This window comes from Felis catus, chromosome X (genome assembly GCF_018350175.1).
Source record: "Felis catus isolate Fca126 chromosome X, F.catus_Fca126_mat1.0, whole genome shotgun sequence".
In the NCBI taxonomy this organism is placed as follows: domain Eukaryota; kingdom Metazoa; phylum Chordata; class Mammalia; order Carnivora; family Felidae; genus Felis; species Felis catus.
In genome coordinates this window covers 95220856-95240576 of record NC_058386.1, presented here as the reverse complement: position 1 = coordinate 95240576, position 19721 = coordinate 95220856, and the positions used below count along the sequence as shown (strand labels likewise).

The 19721-nt window shown below is 44.3% G+C and overlaps 1 protein-coding gene across 1 annotated transcript; it reads left to right on the top strand.

Annotated features, from left to right (window-relative positions):
* The first annotated feature begins 4435 nt into the window (after window positions 1–4435).
* Window positions 4436–8399, top strand: LOC123383484 (testis-expressed protein 13C-1-like). Its single transcript, XM_045051100.1, has 2 exons — window positions 4436–5173; window positions 5533–8399. The coding sequence occupies exons 1-2, from the start codon at window positions 4645–4647 to the stop codon at window positions 5874–5876; spliced, it is 873 nt and encodes a 290-aa protein (XP_044907035.1). The 5' UTR covers window positions 4436–4644; the 3' UTR covers window positions 5877–8399.
* Window positions 8400–19721: the final 11322 nt, after the last annotated feature.

Below are 19721 nucleotides of genomic sequence, written 5' to 3'. Positions count from 1 at the left end.
GCGCCTGGGTGGCGCAGTCGGTTGAGCGTCCGACTTCAGCCAGGTCACGATCTCGCGGTCCGGGAGTTCGAGCCCCGCGTCGGGCTCTGGGCTGACGGCTCGGAGCCTGGAGCCTGTTTCCGATTCTGTGTCTCCCTCTCTCTCTGCCCCTCCCCCGTTCATGCTCTGTCTCTCTCTGTCCCAAAAATAAAATAAAACGTTGAAAAAAAAAATAAAATAAAAAAATAAAAAAAAAAAGACGATGCCAAGTGAATGAGAAGACAAACCACAGACTGGGAAAAAAATAATTTGCAAAAGACGCCTGGCAACAGAGTGTTATCCAAAGGTTTGCCAAAAATTCTTAATTTTCTTAATGTTTATTTATTCTTGAGAGAGAGGGGGCGGGTAGAGAGAGACAGGGAGACACAGAATCCGAAGCAGGCTCCAGGCTCCGAGCTGTCAGCACAGAGCCCGACGCGGGGCTCCAACCCATGAGCTGTGAGATCATGACCTGAGTCGAAGTCAGACGCTGAACCGATTGAGCCACCCCGGCGCCCCAGGGTGCAAAAAATTCTTAAAACTCAAAAATGAGAAAACAAGACGAACAAAATGTGTTTTGATTAAAAAATAGGTCAAAGACTTTGAACAAAAACACCTCACCAAAAGAGGATACACAGGTGGCAAACGAGCACTTGAAAAAATGCTTCACGTCACATGTCACCAGGAAAATGCGAATTAAAACAACAGTGAGATACCACTACCCACCATTAAGAATGGCTATATGGAGCCTGTTTCCGATTCTGTGTCTCCCTCTCTCTCTGCCCCTCCCCCGTTCATGCTCTGTCTCTCTCTGTCCCAAAAATGAATAAACGTTGAAAAAAAAATTTAATAAAAAAAAAAAAAAAAGAATGGCTATAATCTGGGGGCACCTGGACGGCTCAGCCGAGCGTCCGACTTCAGCTCAGGTCATGGTCTCGCAGCTCGTGAGTTCGAGCCCCGCACTGGGCTCATCGCCGTCGGTGCGGAGCCCCCTTCGGATCCTCCGTCCCCCCCCCCTCTCTGCCCCTCCCTCGCTTGCACGCTCTCTCTTTCACAAATAAGTAAACATGAAAAAAATAAAGCCCAAAGCAAAGAATGGTATGATCCGGAGCAGTGACACCACCAAACGCCGATGAGAACGCAAGGTAGTACAGCCACTCTGGAAAACAGTTGGGAATTTTCTCCTAAAACTCAACATGCTTTGACCCTGTGACGCAGCAATCACCCTCCTTGCTATATGCCCAAACGAACTGGAAGACGTACATCCACATGAAATCCTGCACTTGCGAAGAGTTAACAGCCACTTTTTCCAGAATTGCCCAAACTCAGAAGCAACCGAGTTGTTCTTCGGTAGGTGAATGGTTAAGTAAACGGTGGTACGTCCGGGCAACGGAATAGTATTTAGCCCTCAAAAGAAATCAGTTATCAAGCCACGCGTGAAAAGACGTGGAGGGAACTTCCATGCGTATGACTAATCGGAAAAGCTACTACATACTGTATGATTCCAGCTATGTAACACTCTGGAAAAGACAAAACGACCGAGACTGTTAAAACGCTCAGTGGTTTCCGGGGTTTGAGGGGAGGATGGATGGGCAGAGCACCGAGGAGTTTTAGGGCAATGAGAATTCTCTGTATCCATACTGTAATTACGAATACATGTCATGGTACGTTGTTTTCACTTATGCAGCGATTAGTTTATGTACTATAGGGAATTGACTCCCGTGATTATAGAGACGGAAAAGTCCCAAGATCTGCAGGGCAAACTGACAAGCTGGAGACCCAAGAAAGCCAAGAGTTTAGTTCTAGCGTGAGTCCGTAGGCCAGAGAACCAGGAGATTCATCGGTGTAGCTCCAATCTCAAGGCTAGCAGGCTGGAGACACAAGAAAGCTGATATTTCAGTTTGAGTCCAGAGGCAGCAAGAAAAATGGTATCCCAGTTTGAAGACTATCAGGCAGGAGTTATTCTCTTACTCGGGTGAGGGTTATTATTTTTGTTCTAGTCGAGCCTTCAACTGATTAGACGTGGCCCACCCACACTAGAAAGAGTAATCTGCTTCATTCAAGTCTATCAATTTAAATGTTAATCTCGTCGGAAACACCCAGAATGATGTTTAACCAAATAACTAGGCACCCTGTGGCCCAGTCAAGTCGACATATAGAATTAACCATAGTCACTATCTTTATTCAAACTTATAGAAGTTACAACACTAAGAGTGTTTGGATTCTCTGCCTCCCTCTCCTTCTGCCCCTCCCACCCTCTCTCTTTCTCTCAAAAATAAACATTTAAAAATGTAAAATAGAGCTACCCTATGACCCGGCAATTGCATTACCAGGCATTTATCTGAAGGATACAAAAACGCCGATTCAAAGGGCACACGCACCCCAATGTTTATAGCAAGCGCTGTCAACAATTTCCAACATTTGTAAAGAGCCCAAATGTCCATCAACTGACAAATGGCTAAAGAAGATAAAGAACATGACTCAGCGATCAAAAAGGATGAAATCTTGCCGTTTGCAACAACATGGATGGGACTAGAGTAAACTGTGCTAAGGGAAATAAGTCAGGCGGAGAAAGACGAATGCCATATGATTTCAAACATTCATATGCGGCATGTAAGAAACAAAACAGATGAACACAGGGGAAGGGAAGGAAAAATAAGATAAAAACAGAGAGGGAAGCGAACTATAAGGGACTCTTTTTTTTTTTTAATTTTTTTCAACGTTTATTTATTTTGGGGACAGAGAGAGACAGAGCATGAACGGGGGAGGGGCAGAGAGAGAGGGAGACACAGAATCGGAAACAGGCTCCAGGCTCCGAGCCATTAGCTCAGAGCCTGACGCGGGGCTGGAACTCACGGACCGCGAGATCGTGACCTGGCTGAAGTCGGACGCTTAACCGACTGCACCACCCAGGCGCCCCATAAGGGACTCTTAAATAAAACAAACTGAGGGTTGCCGGGGCGGGGGGAGAGGTGGGGGAAGGGGCTAAATGGGCGATGGGCATTAAGGAGGGTACTTGTTGGGATGAACACTGGGTACTATATTTCAGTGAGCACTGGGGGTTATAGGGAAGTGATGCATCACTGAATTCTCCTGAAGCCAGTATTACAGTATATTTTAACTAACTTGAATTTATTTTTTTTTTAAATTTTTTTTTAATTTTTTTTTTCAACGTTTATTTATTTTGGGGACAGAGAGAGACAGAGCATGAACAGGGGAGGGGCAGAGAGAGAGGGAGACACAGAATCGGAAGCAGGCTCCAGGCTCTGAGTTGTCAGCACAGAGCCCGATGCGGGGCTCGAACTCACGGACCGCGAGATCGTGACCTGGCTGAAGTCGGACGCTTAACCGACTGCGCCACCCAGGCGCCCCTAACTAACTTGAATTTAAATAAGACCTAAAGAAAAGAAAATAAAAGAATAGAACAGAAAAGAAAAGTAAAGAAAAGCAGTGCAGTTTCTGATAAATACGGAAATGCATTGCCTAGTTCCTCCTTTAAGGCATGACTTCCTGCTCAACTATGGGCAGTGGGATCAGTCTTACACGTGAGACACATCTGTCGAGAACGAGAGAAATATTCGCTTTTAATAATAATGATGGTGATGGGGCGCCTGGGTGGCGCAGTCGGTTAAGCGTCCGACTTCAGCTCAGGTCACGATCTCGCGGTCCGGGAGTTCGAGCCCCGCGGCAGGCTCTGGGCTGGCTGAGGGCTCGGAGCCTGGAGCCTGTTTCCGATTCTGTGTCTCCCTCTCTCTCTGCCCCTCCCCCGTTCATGCTCTGTCTCTCTCTGTCCCCAAAATAAATAAACGCTGAAAAAAAAATTTAAGAAAAAAATAATAATGATGGTGCTGAGAAGCTGTTTTCTGAGTTGTGGATTTCATTTTTAATAGGTTTATCTGTTCAAAACTATACTAGAAAGTGGGTCTCTGTCGTGCACGGGCGGTGTCTCACCGATCTTTGTATCTCCGGACCACCTAACACACCGCCCGGCTCTCAAAAGCGAGCTAATCAATGTGGGGTTGTTTTTTTTTTTTTTTCTTTTTCAACTACTACACATATTAGGACTTGCAGATCTTAGGCTGCCGGAACAGAAATGTGTCCAGCGGGAGCAGGTTGACATAACCCGTGAAATATACCGATCCAACGTAATTAACGCGTTTCCGTGGGTGGCGTAGCTGCTTGCTAAGGGTGTCGGATTCCCTGCTTTCAAATCTTTTATAAGCCAGTGGCAGCCTGCTGAAAGGCAGTGTACTTGTTCAATTAATATTGCCCAGGCTCGTTTAGTGTGTGTGTGTGTGTGTGTGTGTGTGTGTGTGTGTGTTTGTGTGTGTTTACTACCAGGTGGGGCAGCCCGAGGAAAGCACATTGCTTTGCTCTGTGTCTTCATCTTCGGATCCACCCCCTAGTGGTGAAATCCAGTCACTCCCCTCAGGCTTTGCCTCGGAGCTGCTAGGGCGGGGGTGGCTCCCTGGAGAGCCAGCTGAACCCTCACTCCACTAGGTGGCATTTGACTTGCCATCTAGGAGGGACATAGTAACTGTGGAGAAGAGAGGTCAAGGTCATAGGTTATATCCTCTTGCTCCCAGCTCTCGGAGGTAGAGCAGCTCTGAGGAGGCTCTGAGTAAGATGGCTGTGAATTTTAATGACCCAACCTGTGGCTTCTTCCAGAAGGAAGTTGTGGAGTTCCTCAACAAGCAAATCCTTCGAAATGGAGTCAGCCCACAGTTCTACCTGATGCAGATGTGCGAGTCCTGGCGTGACTTGGAGAAAAAGCTGCGTGACATCCTGACTGACTCGGCAGTGTCGGGGGCCATGAAGGAAGCCTGCGCCTGGAGGACCCTGGCCCTGGCGGTGCGCATGGCCGAGAAGCAGAAGCGCGAAGACACCCGGAAGGTGAGGAAACTCCAGGATCAACTCCACGAGCAGAAGCTGTTCACTAACGTCTTGGTCGGCATGGTGAACAAACTCAGGACGACACGAGAGAAGGAGAAGGAGAAGGCCCAGACCCAGCTTCAGGAAAACCTCGTGCTGCTCCGTGGGGTCGAAGCAGAGCGAAACACGCTCAGGAGCGAGCTGCTCAGGGTGCTGGGCACCCGGCCCCAAAGGCAGGAAGGGGCCGTGGGAGAGAGTTGGGACCAGCAGGCACAGACATCAGGTATGGTTGCTTTTGCTCAGGCTGCAGCAAGTGACCGGACAGGGCGGGAGGCAGTGAACAGGTTCCTGGACAGGGCGGGAGGCGGTGAAAGAAACAAGCCCCGAGTCTGTTACTCCTCCTGGGACTCCTGCTTTTTTTTTGTTTGTTTGTTTTTGGTGGTGGTCCTGGGGTTGGGGGGAGAGGCCCAGGAGGAGGAAGGGATCTCCGGATGGGGCGATGACCAGCAGGTGCCTCTTTCTCCCTTGCTCTCAAGTCCTGGGGGCCTGGGCTTCGTTAGGCGGGTCCACGGCCACCCCTCAGTCCCTCTGAATCCTTTTACTCATTCCTCCCCCCACCCCGCCTGCATTTTTCTCTCCCAGGAGCGGCAGCAGCAGCAGAAACTGCAGGAGAAGGAGAAAGAGAAGAAGGAGAAGCAGAAGCCACAGCAGATGCGGCGGCAGTTTCTGCCGTGAGGAATCCCACACCCGACTGGAGGGGTAAGCACTCCCACTACAAGAAGTTCTCGCAGCAGCGGTTTAAGAGGGAGGCTGCCTTCTCCGGCTCGGCAGGTCGCAATCCCCGGCGCCACGCCGGAGACTGGGATTGCGACAGGTGTCATTCAGTGAATTTCTCGTGGCGAAAGAAGTGTTATAAGTGTAAAAAATTCCCGTACGCAGAGGAAGGTGAGGGCTCTTACCCTGGCAGGAATGTCTCTGAATTCTAACAAATTTATTTCCTGATGCTCCCTTCTGATTTAGAGATGGAGCCAGAGCCTGGTTTTTTGTTGTTATCACCGTTTTTTGAACAACAGGCAGAAATTTATTAGGGTGTAAGATTGGAAAGGAAGAGTAGTAGGAGAGCTGTCTTTATAGAGATGGGGGCATTCGCTTTAAGGGGCATGTTGTTGATTAGATATTATGTCAACACAGATAAAAAGGAAAAAAAGGTCATCTTGACCCTTGCCAGCCCTTAACATCTCACCTACCCGCTTCAGGCTCTGAGTGAGTTATAATAGTTAAATAGTTCAATCGTTTTCTTAGTTTTAGGTCTATAGCTTGCTTTCAAACGTTCTTTCGCTGATTCGATAACATTTGGGAAACACACGAACAAAGTAAAGAGAATAAAAATCACACAAAATGCCAGCCCCTAGAAACAATCCTCAGAACACAGTTTTGCCAGGCTTCCGTGGTTGTGCACAGATGTACACATGCACAAACACGTATGTACGTGAGTGCAGAAACATGCTGGTTTTTTTTTTTTTTCAAAATGAAATTAAACTGTGCTGATATCTCAGGAAACGTCTGTAAAGACATGACATTCATTTAAATAGGGGAAATTGAGGGATACGTGCGTGCACACATGAAATGCTAATCCAGCCACCTGGGGACAATACCCTCCAAAATTGAGTTGCATCAATTTTCAACCCTTTTTACTTGTGTGTATGTTGTTCTTGAAATTAATTTGTTCTTCTTATTTCTAAAGTAAAACACTGAAAGTCAGAAACGGCGGAGAAGAAAAAGAAGAAAATACCTCTTAAGCATAATCTCATTATTCAGAAAATCATTATTCTTATCTAGATCCGTTTTAGTTTTAAAGATGTTAAATGTTCAATGCTATTAAATGTTTAATAGGTACGTTAAGCTATACTTATGCATACATAATACATATAAAAATTGAAAAGCTGCATATATGTCACACATCTTCCACTCCTACTTTCTTGAGGATCGGTTATGATAGTTTTCGTTTGCATTCCAAGTTCTTGATTTCATGCTCAGTTCATTTGTTTTCGTCCATTTCCCACAATGTTTAAAGATGAGAAATTTCTGTCAAGTGTGATGTGGTCCTTACATCAGAAAAAGAGTATGTATTTATATATGTGTGTGTCTATACACATATATCTGATGCTGCTGATTAAAATGGTAAAAATTGAGAGGGAAGAATTTTACTATGCAAATTTTTGAAACGTGTTTTCGGACTACATCTCCGCAATCACCACGGGCTGCAAACTTGGGAGAACAGGCATGGGGTCGTTTCATCCATGCCAAGATTAGGACATTTGCACTAAATTTTTCTGTGGCAATAACTTTCTGAATCGCCTGTGTTTATGTTAATATGGAACAAAAAGTTTTGACACCTGGAAAAATGGCCCCAACTGTATTTTTGTAGGGAGTGCTTCATGTAAACTGAATGTGTGATATTAATTAGAATATACTGTAAGCCACGTTGTGCATTTGAAGACATTAATGTAGTGAAAAATGTATAAGAACCTATGGAATTAATCCACATGAATGTACTGTTTGTAATAGTAAGAACATGTTTTCTATTGATTTTTGATATTGTGTTTTCGGATATTTTAGGTTGCTTTGAGGGGCTTTAAGGTAATGTAATGTTCTGGTCATGGGTCAAGCGTGTCTATGTGTAAGAACCACCGAAACTTTAATGGGTACCGCTCAAAATTATATGTGGGGCAGCAATTAGAATGGAAGAACACTACTGAAAGTGATAAGGGGGAAAATACCTATATTCAAAATTAGAGACTTAAATTCAAAAATCGAGGTCCTCATTTTGGCTCACGAAAACGAGAATCAGAAAGATTTTTAGAAGGGCCTTGGAAGGCAGTATTATTTTGTTTCCTTTCGTTCTGTTTTCGGTTCGTAGATTTCCAATAGTGTTAGGGGACTCTATCTGGGGCACTAAATGACCTATGCTTTTAGAATCTCTGCTCTTCCCTGAGAGGTAGGATGTCCAGATAAAATACAAGATGCTCAGTTAAATGTGAATTTCAGATAAACGACATATTTTCTTTTTGTTTACGTCCGTACATGAAATTGGCATGTATTTTTTTTTTTTTTTTTTTTTTTTTGGTAACTCTCGACAAAGCCCCCCCGGAGCGAGATTGGCTTTTACTTTCCTTTTCAAGTAAAAATGGTACAGGCTCTTCTAGCAGAGAGGAACATTCGGACCTTTACAATTTGGACGCGATTTCCGGATCCAGGGATGGAGAACCAGCAAGAAGAAAAGAAAACGGAAACTTTGAAAACATCAACAGTGAAGGTGGAGTGAGTGTGTGAGTTGGGTATGGCAATATATAGCATGATATGGCAATCCCGATTAGTGAAAAGAGACTGGGAACAGGGAATTTGGAGATAAATTGGAAATATGCGCTCTTGCCCTGGAAGTCTCTTGCTGTCCCTGCGACAGCCTAAACAATCTCTTAAGTGAGCCGTCCCCTACCCCTGCCCCCCTCCCCTCCCTCCCTTCCCCCTTCCCCCCCGCCCGTCCCCCTGCCCTCCCCTCCCCCCTCCTCCCGTCCTCTCCTCCCTCCCTCCTCCTCCCTCCCCTCCCTCCCTCCTCCTCCCTCCCCTCCCTCCCGCCTCCCGCCTCCCCCCTCCTCCCCAACCCCCTTCCCCTCCTCCCCTCCCCCCTTCCCCCACCCGCCCCCCTGTGCTCCCCTCCCCCTGCTCTCCCCTCCCCTCCCCCTACCCCTCTCCCCTGCCCTCCCCTCCCCCTACCCCCTTCCCCCACCCACCCCCCTGCCCTCCCCTCCCCCTCCCCCCGTCCTGCCCCCGCCACCATTACGAGTAGCATCATGGAAAACTCCGGGCAGTGCCCGGATATTGGTGGCTCCTGAAACTACCCTCCATTTAAAGGAATCAGGACTTTTCGGAGGGTGGCTGGCGCAAAATGTCAGGGCAGACAGAAGCAAGATGAGCCTAGGGCGTCTTGCCGTTTAGGTAAGTGAGAATGCCGAAGAGGGCTCTCTCATCCGGCAGGGTGGGGTGTTGAGCGGTAAAAAAGATGCCCGCTTGAAAAAGCCCCTCACTGGGCAAAAAGTGGAAATTGGGTTTAAAAAGAACCTCCCCTGCACCCCGCCACCCCGAAACAAACAAATAAAAAACCCCAAGCCACAATTGCGCTCTATCAGAACCGTTGAGTCCGTTAAAAAAAAAAAAAAAAAAAAAAAGACAAATCCATGATGGTAGTAATGACTTCAGGGTAACCTAAAGCATGATTAGAAGATGCTTGTGGTACACACAAGAATTTCCAGCATTGGCTATAAAAATGCTATATATTGACAGATCCAACTTGCACAACTCTGCACACCACGATTTCCTCCACGAAGGTGTAACACAGATGGTGGAGATATATGGACTGTGGGGGTATTATTAATATATGGAAAGGCATTAATTTTAGCCTGGAGAGAATGATGTGGGGGGAAGCGCAGAGGTGTGTCTCCTTCTGTAAGGAGACAGCTACATAACAGAAAGGCATCTTCAACAAGTGAGAGCTGTACCCTTCAGAATAAAGGAAAAAAAATTAAAAAAATTTAAGAAAAAATGTCAAAGGAATTTGATAATCTTGCTAGGTAAGAGAGTTTATAAAGCTTTTGCAATTTTTTTCGAATGTTATATTACTAGAAACAAAATGTTATAAATGTGTGGATTTAACAGTGTCTCTGGGTCCGTGAAACCTCTGAAGGTAAACCGAAGGAGGATGCTAGCATTTCCATTCTTGTGATCGGTGTATTGAGCTTGTGTGCTCAAGAGTGTCTTTGCCTACGATGCTTGTCTGATATTCATCTAGCTGGTGCGATCACGGCTAGCGTAAATAAACCAGTTATTGTGAATCCACATTACTTCACGTCTTCTGTGTGTTCTCATTGCCACGTGGAAAGAATTCTTAGGGGAAGCAAGGTCAGATCAACAGATTTGCACGACATTATTTCTTATTTATTTATTTATTTATTTATTTATTTATTTATTTATTTTGAGAGAGAGAGAGAGAGAATCCCAAGCAAGCTCAGCACTGCCAGCGCAGAGCCCGACTCAGGGCTCGAACCCACAAACCGGGAGATCATGACCTTCCCGGAAACCAAGAGTCCCACGCGTCACCGCCTGAGGCACGCGGACGTCCCAAGGCCAAAGCCTTAAAAAAGGAAATAAACAGTAAGTGTTCTTTCCATCTGTATTGCATGTGGTAATGGGAGAGCAGGAAGAGTAAAGTGACGACATCCTAGGCGTCTCGTTCTGTTAGGATGCTGTCACTTAGAATCCCGTGTCGTTGCAAGCTCATTCCGGTCGCTGGCATCATTCGGTTTCTTGTGATTGTATGTGGGCTACGTGGGCGAGGGACACATATGTGACCAACCGTTCGATGGCCTTTGTCCAATTCGGAATCAAGATAGTTAGCTTCTTTCACTCTTGTTATTTTTCGTAAAATCTTGGCTCGAAGCTTTGTCTGTTGATCATCTCTGTCAGTGTCTTAGTAAAGCAGAAATTCAGGAAAAACAAATCCTAAATGCCGTGAGGTCAGCTTTCATTTTTTTCAAGTTCCTTATGGTTGAGGACACATTATCAATATACTTTTATATTATGCATTTTATAAATATATAAATATAATTTAATATTATACATTTTATGTAATATTATCACATGTGCGTTTCCTTTTGAAGTAGCCTTTTAAAATCTCCCCCCATGTTTGCTATTATCTTAAAAAGTGGTGTGTGTATATATGTGTATGTGTACATATATATATATATACACCATTACGTATATGTGTAAGTATATATATATGCACATACACCATTATATATGTGTATATGTATGTATACCATCACACACGCGCACACACATATATATATATACATCATATATATATTTACACCATCATATATGTGTATATGTATATATACCATCATACACACACATATATACATCATCCTATATATACACATATATATATGTACACACACACCATCATATATGTGTATACGTATATATACCATCACACACATATATATATACATCATATATATACACACACACACACACCATCATATGTGTATACGTATATATACCATCACACACACATATATATATATCATATATATATACGCACACACACCATCATATGTGTATACGTATATATACCATCACACACACATATATATATCATATATATATACACACACACACCATCATATGTGTATATGTATATATACCATCACACACATATATATATATCATATATATATACACACACACACACACCATCATATGTGTATACGTATATATACCATCACACACATATATATATACATCATATATATATACACACACACATACCATCATATGTGTATATGTATATATACCATCACACACATATATATATACATCATATATATATACACACACACACACCATCATATGTGTATATGTATATATACCATCACACACACACATACACACACACACACACATATCATCGTATGTATATATATGCTGGGAGTTCCTTTGTAGATTCCAATCTTTTTTTTCCTCTTGCCACTTTTAGGATTCTCTCTTTGTCTTTGACTTTTGACAGTTTCGTTATAATCCATCTTTAGGGAAGGTCATTTGGCATTGAGATCATGGGGTAATCTCTCAGCCCTGTGAACTTGGATGTCCAGGTCTCTCCTCAAATTTGGGAAATTCTCAGCTATTGTTCCTTTAAATCAATTTTCTTTTTCCTTCCCTCTCTTCTTCAGGAACTCCAGTGAGTCTGATATCGGCATGTTTGACGGTGTGCAACTGACCACATAGGCTTTCTTTGCTTTTTTTCCTTCTTTTTTCCTTTCTTCTCTGACCGGGTTATTCTCTAACTCACTGATTCTATCTTCTGTTTGGTGTGCTTCTCCACCGCATTTATTTTTTTTTTTTTATTTCATTCACTGACTTCTTCAGGTCCGGAATTTTTGTCTGGTTCTTCTTATGATTTTTATCTCGGTGTTAAATTTCTCCTTTTGCTCAGGTATTGGTTTCTGATTTTGTTCAGTTGTCTTTCTGTGTTTCCTTGTAGGTAGCTCGTGGAGTTGTCTCAAAACAGCTATTACGAGTCCTGTATTGGGTGATGCCAGAATTCTCTGTTTTTGAGTTTGATTACTGGAGGATTATCGAGATTTGGGGGGGGGGGGGTGGCACGTTCCCTGAAGTTTTGTGTTGATGTTTTCCCTTTCAAAGTAGCGTCTTTCCCCCTTTTTAGTAGTTGCCTCCGGGTGGCATATACCGTCTATTGGTTCTGCTTACATCTGGGGCTTTCTCTGAACTTGTATGGCTACACCTGCCCCATGCTTCCTGCTCCTTCTTTTGGCAAAATTCTTCAGCTGGTGTATCTTCTCTTGATCTTTTTATTTTTTTTTAAGTTTTTTAACATTTATTCATTTTTTGAGAGACAAAGAGAGACGGAGTGCCAGCGGGGGAGGGGCAGAGAGAAAGGGAGAAACAGAATCCCAAGCAGGCTCCGGGCTCTGAGCTGTCCGCGCAGAGCCCGCCGCGGGGCTCGAAGCCACGAACTGTGAGATCATGACCTGAGCCGAACTGGGACGCTCCACCGACTGAGCCACCCAGGCGCCCCTCTTCTCTTGATCTTACAACCCGCTGGGTTGGCTGCTGGAAGTCTCTCTTTTCCTTCCCAGAAGGTGGTGGTCTAGTTTCAGTTTGTGGTTTCTCCCTTGCCCACAGATCCTGGCCTGTTTTCTGAGGGCTCTACCCGTTTCCTGGAGCTCAGTCGCACCATCACACTCAGAAATGTGCCCAAGGAGATCGCTGCGGGGTGGGGAGTGCAGGGTTACCTTTGGAGTCATTGGGTGTCCCCGCAGGCCCGGTGGGGGAATCCTCAGCCTCGTGGATGGGCTCCTTGCTGTGGTCCTAAACACCGTCAGCAGGGTCCACATCCCTTTAGTGCCTCCTGGTATTTTTATCTGATCTCTTTCATCCTCCCAGTCCTGGAGGTCCTGCCTGGGTGCCCTGGGGGCTGCAGAAGAAAAATGGGTTTCTCTAAGCAGTGCCCTGTGCAGCATCCAAACTCATATATGTAGAGATCCCATGAGGTGTTGAAATCTGTCCTTGGGAAGCCTGATCTTGTACACAGGCTTTCTACCCAAATCAGTGCTCTGCAGGTAATTCCCCGACCGTGGCTCAGGGGTCTGGGGCCAGTTCACCAGCTCTTGCTGGTTCTGCCGCCCTAACCACGTCTGTTTACCTGGCATACAGGTACTTGGGACTTCTCCAGGTCCCACGGTGTATGGGACTCTTCCCAGGTCCCGTGCGGCATGATGCTGGATCCCACAGCTCCCACAGAGGCACTTTTGCTCACGGATGGAAGCCCAGTTTTAGTTGTTAATAGGAGGGGTGGAAGGAGGAGGGTCCTACGTAGCCGTGATGCTAATAGCACTCAGCGTCACGATTTATTCCAGAATCTGCTGGCGACGGTCATTGAGAGATTTTACCGTGGCCGACAGTGGGCTGAGAATTATTTTACACACATCCATCCATACTTTATGACAGATGTACAGAATTGGAAAATCAAAGTGTGCTTCTCATTAATTTCACACACACACACACACACACACACAAAGGTTCTCGCAACTTACGTTTTTAAAAAATATTTATTTTATTTAATTTTGAGAGCACGTGAGAGGGCACCAGGGAAGGGCAGCGAGAAAGGGAGACACAAGATCCGAAGCAGACTCCACTCTGACAGGAGAGAGTCCGACGAAGGGCTCGGACCCACGAACCGTGAGATCATGACCTGAGTCGAAGTCAGACGCTCAACCGACTGAGCCCCCCAGATGCCCAGGAACTGACATTCCTATGTGATTACATTTTCTTCCATCAAGGGCCTTTTCTCTTCATTCGCTCCATCACTCAGCGTTGGTTGCTGTTTTTGATTTGCTGGTTTTATGAGTAAAGGACTATCTTCTTTTTTCAGGGGAGGGCATTTAATCAAATAAGAGGTTAAGTATCCTTCTATAACCTTGTGGTTCATTTGAATTTTTGTCTCCCACAGAATGTCTTTTTTCTACCCTTAGCACATTTAATAGTGAATTCTTTGCCTTTTTACTTTTCCATTTATAGAAGCTCTTTGTATATTATAAATGTGAAGGCTTGAATTTATGCTAAAATATTTTTTCTCAACTTCTGTTTTTTTTTTGAGGTGATTTATGTTGTATTTAATCAGAAAAATTTTTATTGGTTTGTAAACCAAAAATGACTCTCCTATTTTTTTACAGCTTTTAGTTTTTGGATAAGTTTCAGAAGTTCTTCTCTACCTCCTAGTTCCTTTATTATTTTTTCTTTTTCAGGAAAACTCTGATCCCTCTGAAATTTATTTAAAAATTTTTTTCATGTTTATTTATTATTTTGAGAGAGAGAGAGAGAGACAGAGTGCAAGTGGGAGAGGGGCAGAGACAGAGGGAGACACAGAATGCGAGGCAGGCTCCAGGCTCTGAGCTGTCGGCACAGAGCCCGACGCGGGGCTCGAACTCATGGAGCACAAGATCATGACCTGAGCTAAAGTCGGATGCTTAACTGACTGAGCCACCCAGGCCCCCCTGATATTTATTTTTGATTATGGTATGATGTTGTGATCCAACATTGTGTTCTATCAGTTGGATAACCAATTGTTCCAGGATCTGTTATGAGGTATTCCTGTCTCCTGAATTGCAATTAGCTTCTGTTAATTGCTAAATAATTGTACATATTTTCTGGACACTCAATTGCATCTCAATTTTACTGAGATGTTATTTTTTAGTTTATTTATTTATTTTGAGGGAGAGCATGAGCAGGGGAGGGCAGAGATAGAGGGAGAGAGAGAGAATCTCAAGCAGGCTCCATGCTGTCGGCACAGAGCCCGACACAGGGCTCAATCTCATGACCTGAGCCGAAACCAGGAGTTTGACACTTAACCAACTGAGCCACCCAGGTGCCCCGCATCTATTTTATTTTTTTAAGTTTATTTATTTAAAAATTTTTTTAGCGTTTATTTATTTTTGAGAGATAGGGAGATATAGAGTGTGAGCAGGGTTGGGGCAGAGAGAGAGAGACACGCACGCAGAATCCGAAGCAGGCTCCAGGCTCCGGGCTGTCAGCACAGAGCCCGACGTGGGGCTCGAACCCACGAACTGTGAGATCATGACCTGAGCCAGTCAGATGCTTAACCCACTGAACCGCCCAGGCCCCCCTTAAAGTTTATGTATTTATTTTGAGAGAGAGAGAGAGAGAGAGAGCACAGGAGGAGCAGAGAGAGAGCGAGAGAGAGAATCCCAAGCACTTTCAGTGCAGAGCCCGATGTGGGGCTCAAACTCACGAACCTCGAGATTGTGACCTGAGCCGAAATCAAGAGTTGGACGCTTAACCGGCTGAGCCAGCCAGGCGCCCCACATCTGTTTTATTTCTAACTTGAACTCTATTTTGAAATAATTTCAAACGTTTAGAAGATTTGCAAGAATAGTATAAGTAACTCCCATATTCTCTTTCGTATAAGTAATGCCCATATTCTCTTTAGTAGAAGTAACTCCCATATTCTCTTTACTTATGTTCACAAAGTATTTCCTGTTGAGTTTTGGTAGAAAGCCTTTATTAGACAGTTTCCAATGTTTCCATTTTACTTATGTTTTTTCGTTTTTAACGAGGAATGGAGGCTGAATTTTTCAAATGCCTTTGCTGCATTAATCATGTTTTTGTCTTTTAGTTTGTTGATAGATTTTGCCGAAGTTGACTGGGTTTTTCATTCCAGAAACAAATGATACTTGGCCACGGTATATTACCTGATGCACGGACAGCTCTGATTTTTTTAACATTCTGTGTATAATTTTTGCATCTGTTTTAAAAAGCCAGAGAGTTCTGCATTTTTTCTTTCAGACTACCTTTATGAGGTGCTAGTGTTGAGGCTATATTCGCTGAATAAAATAAATTTGGAAGCTCACCATCAAGTGCTATACTATAGTAGTGTAATTTTTCTTTTAAATTATAGGGGGGGGCGCCTGGGTGGCGCAGTCGGTTAAGTGTCCGACTTCAGCCAGGTCACGATCTTGCGGTCCGTGAGTTCGAGCCCCGCGTCGGGCTCTGGGCTGATGGCTCAGAGCCTGGAGCCTGTTTCCGATTCTGTGTCTCCCTCTCTCTCTGCCCCTCCCCCGTTCATGCTCTGTCTCTCTCTGTCCCAAAAAGAAATAAATGTTGAAAAAAAAATTAAAAAAAAATAAATTATAGGGGGGACAAACCAGAAGAGAGTCATAAATATGGAGAACAAACTGAGGGTTACGGGAGGGGGTGTGGGGGAGGATGGGCTAAATGGGTAAGGGGCACTAAGGAATCTACTCCTGAAATCATTGCTGCACGATATGCTAACTAATTTGGATGTAAATTAAAAAAAAATTTTTTTTAATGTTTATTTATTTTTGAGAGAGAGAGAGAGAGAGGAGACAGAGCATGAGCAGGGGCAGAGAGAGAGAGTGAGACACAGAATCTGAAGCAGGCTTCAGGCTCCAAGCTGTCAGCACAAAGCCCGGTGTGGGGCTCGAACTCAGGAACCACGAGATCATGACGTGAGCCAAAGTGGGATGCTTAACCGACTGAGCCACCCAGGTGCCCCTGGATGTCAATTTTAAAAAAGAAAAAAGAAAAGTTAAAAAAAATAAATTATTTTCTGGATAGGTTATTCATTAATATGTTTCAAAGAACAAAATTGAATAGAAAGGCAACATTTAGAGCGCCTGAATGTCTGAGTCGGTTGAGAGTCCCAACGTCAGCTCAGGTCATTTTTTTGTGGTGTCTGGGTTCAAGCCCCACATCGGGCTCGCTGCTGTCAGCACAGAGCCCGCTTCGAGGATCCTTTGTCCCCTTCTCTCTCTGCCCCTCCCCCACTCTCTGTCTCTGTCAGCCTCTCTGGCTCTCTCTCGGTCAGCCTGTCCCTATGTACCCCTTCCCTACTGTCCCCGCAGCCCCTGTGGATAAACACATCTTTTGTTTTTTAAATCCATTCAGTGTTCCTTGATGCAAGATACACTCAAATGCAGATATGTATTATCATTTTCGCCATTTCTTACACAAAAAGGTAGTATCTGTGTAGTCTAAAATGTATCTTGATTTTTTTGTCATTTAGTAACAGGGATCATTTCACTCATTGCAAATAAAGCTTCCTCGCTTTTTTAAAAGGGTTTATTTTGAGAGAGAGAAAGAGAGAGAAAGAGAGAGAAAGCACGAGCGAGGGAGGGGCAGAGAGAAGGAGAGCGAGAATCCCAAGCAGACCTCCCCGTGCGGAGCCCCGATTTGGGGCTTGAACCCCCAACCCGTGAGATCATGACCCGAGCCCCCCGGGTGCCCCATAAACCTTCCTCACCTTTTAACCTGCATAATATTCGATTCTGTGACTGTACCACGCCTACTGATGGACACTAATAGTTTCAATATTTGGTCTTACAAACGACGCCTTAAGAAATAAACATATCCGTACGGCTCTCGTGCAGGCATATCTGTAGGATAAATCCCCTGAAATAGGATTCCTGGCTCAATAGGCAAAACACGTGTAATTTTGCTAGCTGTTGCTAAATTCCCCTCTACAGGCGTTGAATCATTTTGCATTCCCCAAAGCAGTGCATGACGAGCGGGCCAGTTGTCTGGCAGCCTGGACCGTGTTGAACGAGCTCCGTCGGTTTTCATGGAAAGTACTCTAGGTTGCCGCTTTGCAGCTGCTGTAGAAGTTGCGAAAGAAACAAATGGCACAGTTTCCAATCAGGCATTCTTCCTCCTGGGCCTGAGGAGAATAAGGAAATTAAAAAAAGATGAGGGAGAGGCTTCAGACATGAAGTGGAGACACTTGTCTCACGGCGTGGGAGCGATGGGACAAAGACGGGCGCTGTCCGGGGTTTAATTTATGTCCGGGAAGAGAAGATCGGAAATTGACTGGACTCTATCGGGATTAAGTTTTAGAGAGAGAAGGGGTGGGCATTTGCTGCCATTTGTAGTATTTGCTGCTTTTCTCTGATAAATATTTGATGACCACTGGGTTTGATTTTCATGTTTTGTAATTGAAGGGTAGCTGACGTGCAATCCTGTGTTAGTTTCAGGTGCACAGCAGAGCGATTTGACGGATACACTACAGACCGCTCACCACGATAAGCACGGTCACCACCTGTCACTCTCCAAAGTTATGCCGATAGAATCGAACGTATTCCCTGTAACTTACATATTTTATTCCTGGCACTTGGTACCTCTTTATCCCCTTCACCTTTTTTTGCCCTTCTCCCCACCTCCCTTCTCTCTGGCAACCACCAGTTTGTTCTCTGTATTTGCGAGTCTACTTCGGTTTGGGTTGGTTTGTTTGTTCATTTGCTTTGGTTATTTGGTTCTACCTTCAAGTGAAATCTTGTGGTATTTGCCTTTCTCTGACTTACTGCACTTAAACTAATGTCCTCTAGGTCCATCCGTGTTGTGACAAATGGCGAGATTTCACTTTTTTTTTTTTTTATGGTCGAGTAATATCCCATTGTGTATACATGCCACCATTTCTTTACCTGTTCATCTATTGGTGGAGCACTTAGAAGGTTCTATATCTTAGCTATTGTGAATAATGCGGCAATCAACGTAAGGGTACATACATCTGTTGGGATTTGTGTTTTTTTTTCCCCTTCGGGGAAATACTCAGAAGAAGAATTCCTGGGTCGCATGGTATTTCCATCTTTAATTTTTTGAAGAACTTCCATACTGTTCTCCGTAGCGGCTGCACAAATTTACTTTCTCACCAACAGCGCATAAGGGCTTCCTTTTCTCCACATCCTCGCCCACACTTGTTATTTCTTGTCTTTTTTGACGGTAACCATTCTGACAGGTGGAAGGTGACATCTCATTGTGGTTTTGATTCACATTTCCCCGATGATGAGTGATGTAGAGCATCTTTTCATTTGTTTGCTGGCCCTCTGGATGTCTTCTCTGGAAAAAAAAAAAAAACGTCTATTCAGGTCCTCTGCCCGTTGTTTAATTGCATTGGTTTTTGTTTCTTGGGTTTTTTTTTTGTTTTTTTTTTTGTTTGGTTTTGTTTTGTTTTTTTGGTATGGAGTCGTAGGAGTTCTTTACATGTTTTGAATACTAACTCCTTATTGGATATGTCATTTGCGGTATCTTCTCTCATTCAGTAGGTTGTCTTTTTGTTTTGTTGATGGTTTCCTTTACCGGGCGAAAGCTTTTTAATTTGATGTGGTCCCTCCTGTTGATTTTTGCTTTTGTTTCCCTTGACTGAGGACACAGATCTAGGAAAGTATCGCTAAGGCCAATATCCAAGCGATTACTGCCTACGTTGTTTTTAGGAGCTTTAGGGAATAACCGCTTTCTTTGGTGAGCTGTGCTAGATAACCGAGCATAGATAAAGATGGGAAATATTAGGTTACTTCTTGGCTTAATTAGTATTACAAATGCACATTGACTGAGGTTTCCATTTTGGTGCGTGTATGTCCTTAGTAAATATACTTTGGTAGGATTCAGGGATGTAGGGTGTGATTAAACATCTGCTTCATTAAAAGGGGTGACTAAGGGGTGCCTGGGTGCCTCAGTTGGTTAAGTGTCCGACTCTTGATTTTGGCTCAGGTTTGTGAGTTTGAGCCCTGCATCCAGCTCTACGCCGACAGCGTGGAGCCTGCTTGGGATTCTTTCTCCCCCTCTCTCTTTGCTCCTCCCTCCCTCTCTCTCTCTCAATCAAAAATGAATAAACTTAACAAAAAAAAGAACTACTGGGCTGCCTGGGTGGCTTAGTCGATTAA

Excerpts from the sequence above, each read along its gene's own strand:
- LOC123383484 (XM_045051100.1), top strand. The coding sequence starts at position 4,645 with ATGGCTGTGAATTTTAATGACCCAACCTGTGGCTTCTTCCAGAAGGAA. Across the intron at positions 5,174-5,532 it reads CCAGCAGGCACAGACATCAG|GAGCGGCAGCAGCAGCAGAA; the intron begins GTATGGTTGCTT and ends TTTCTCTCCCAG.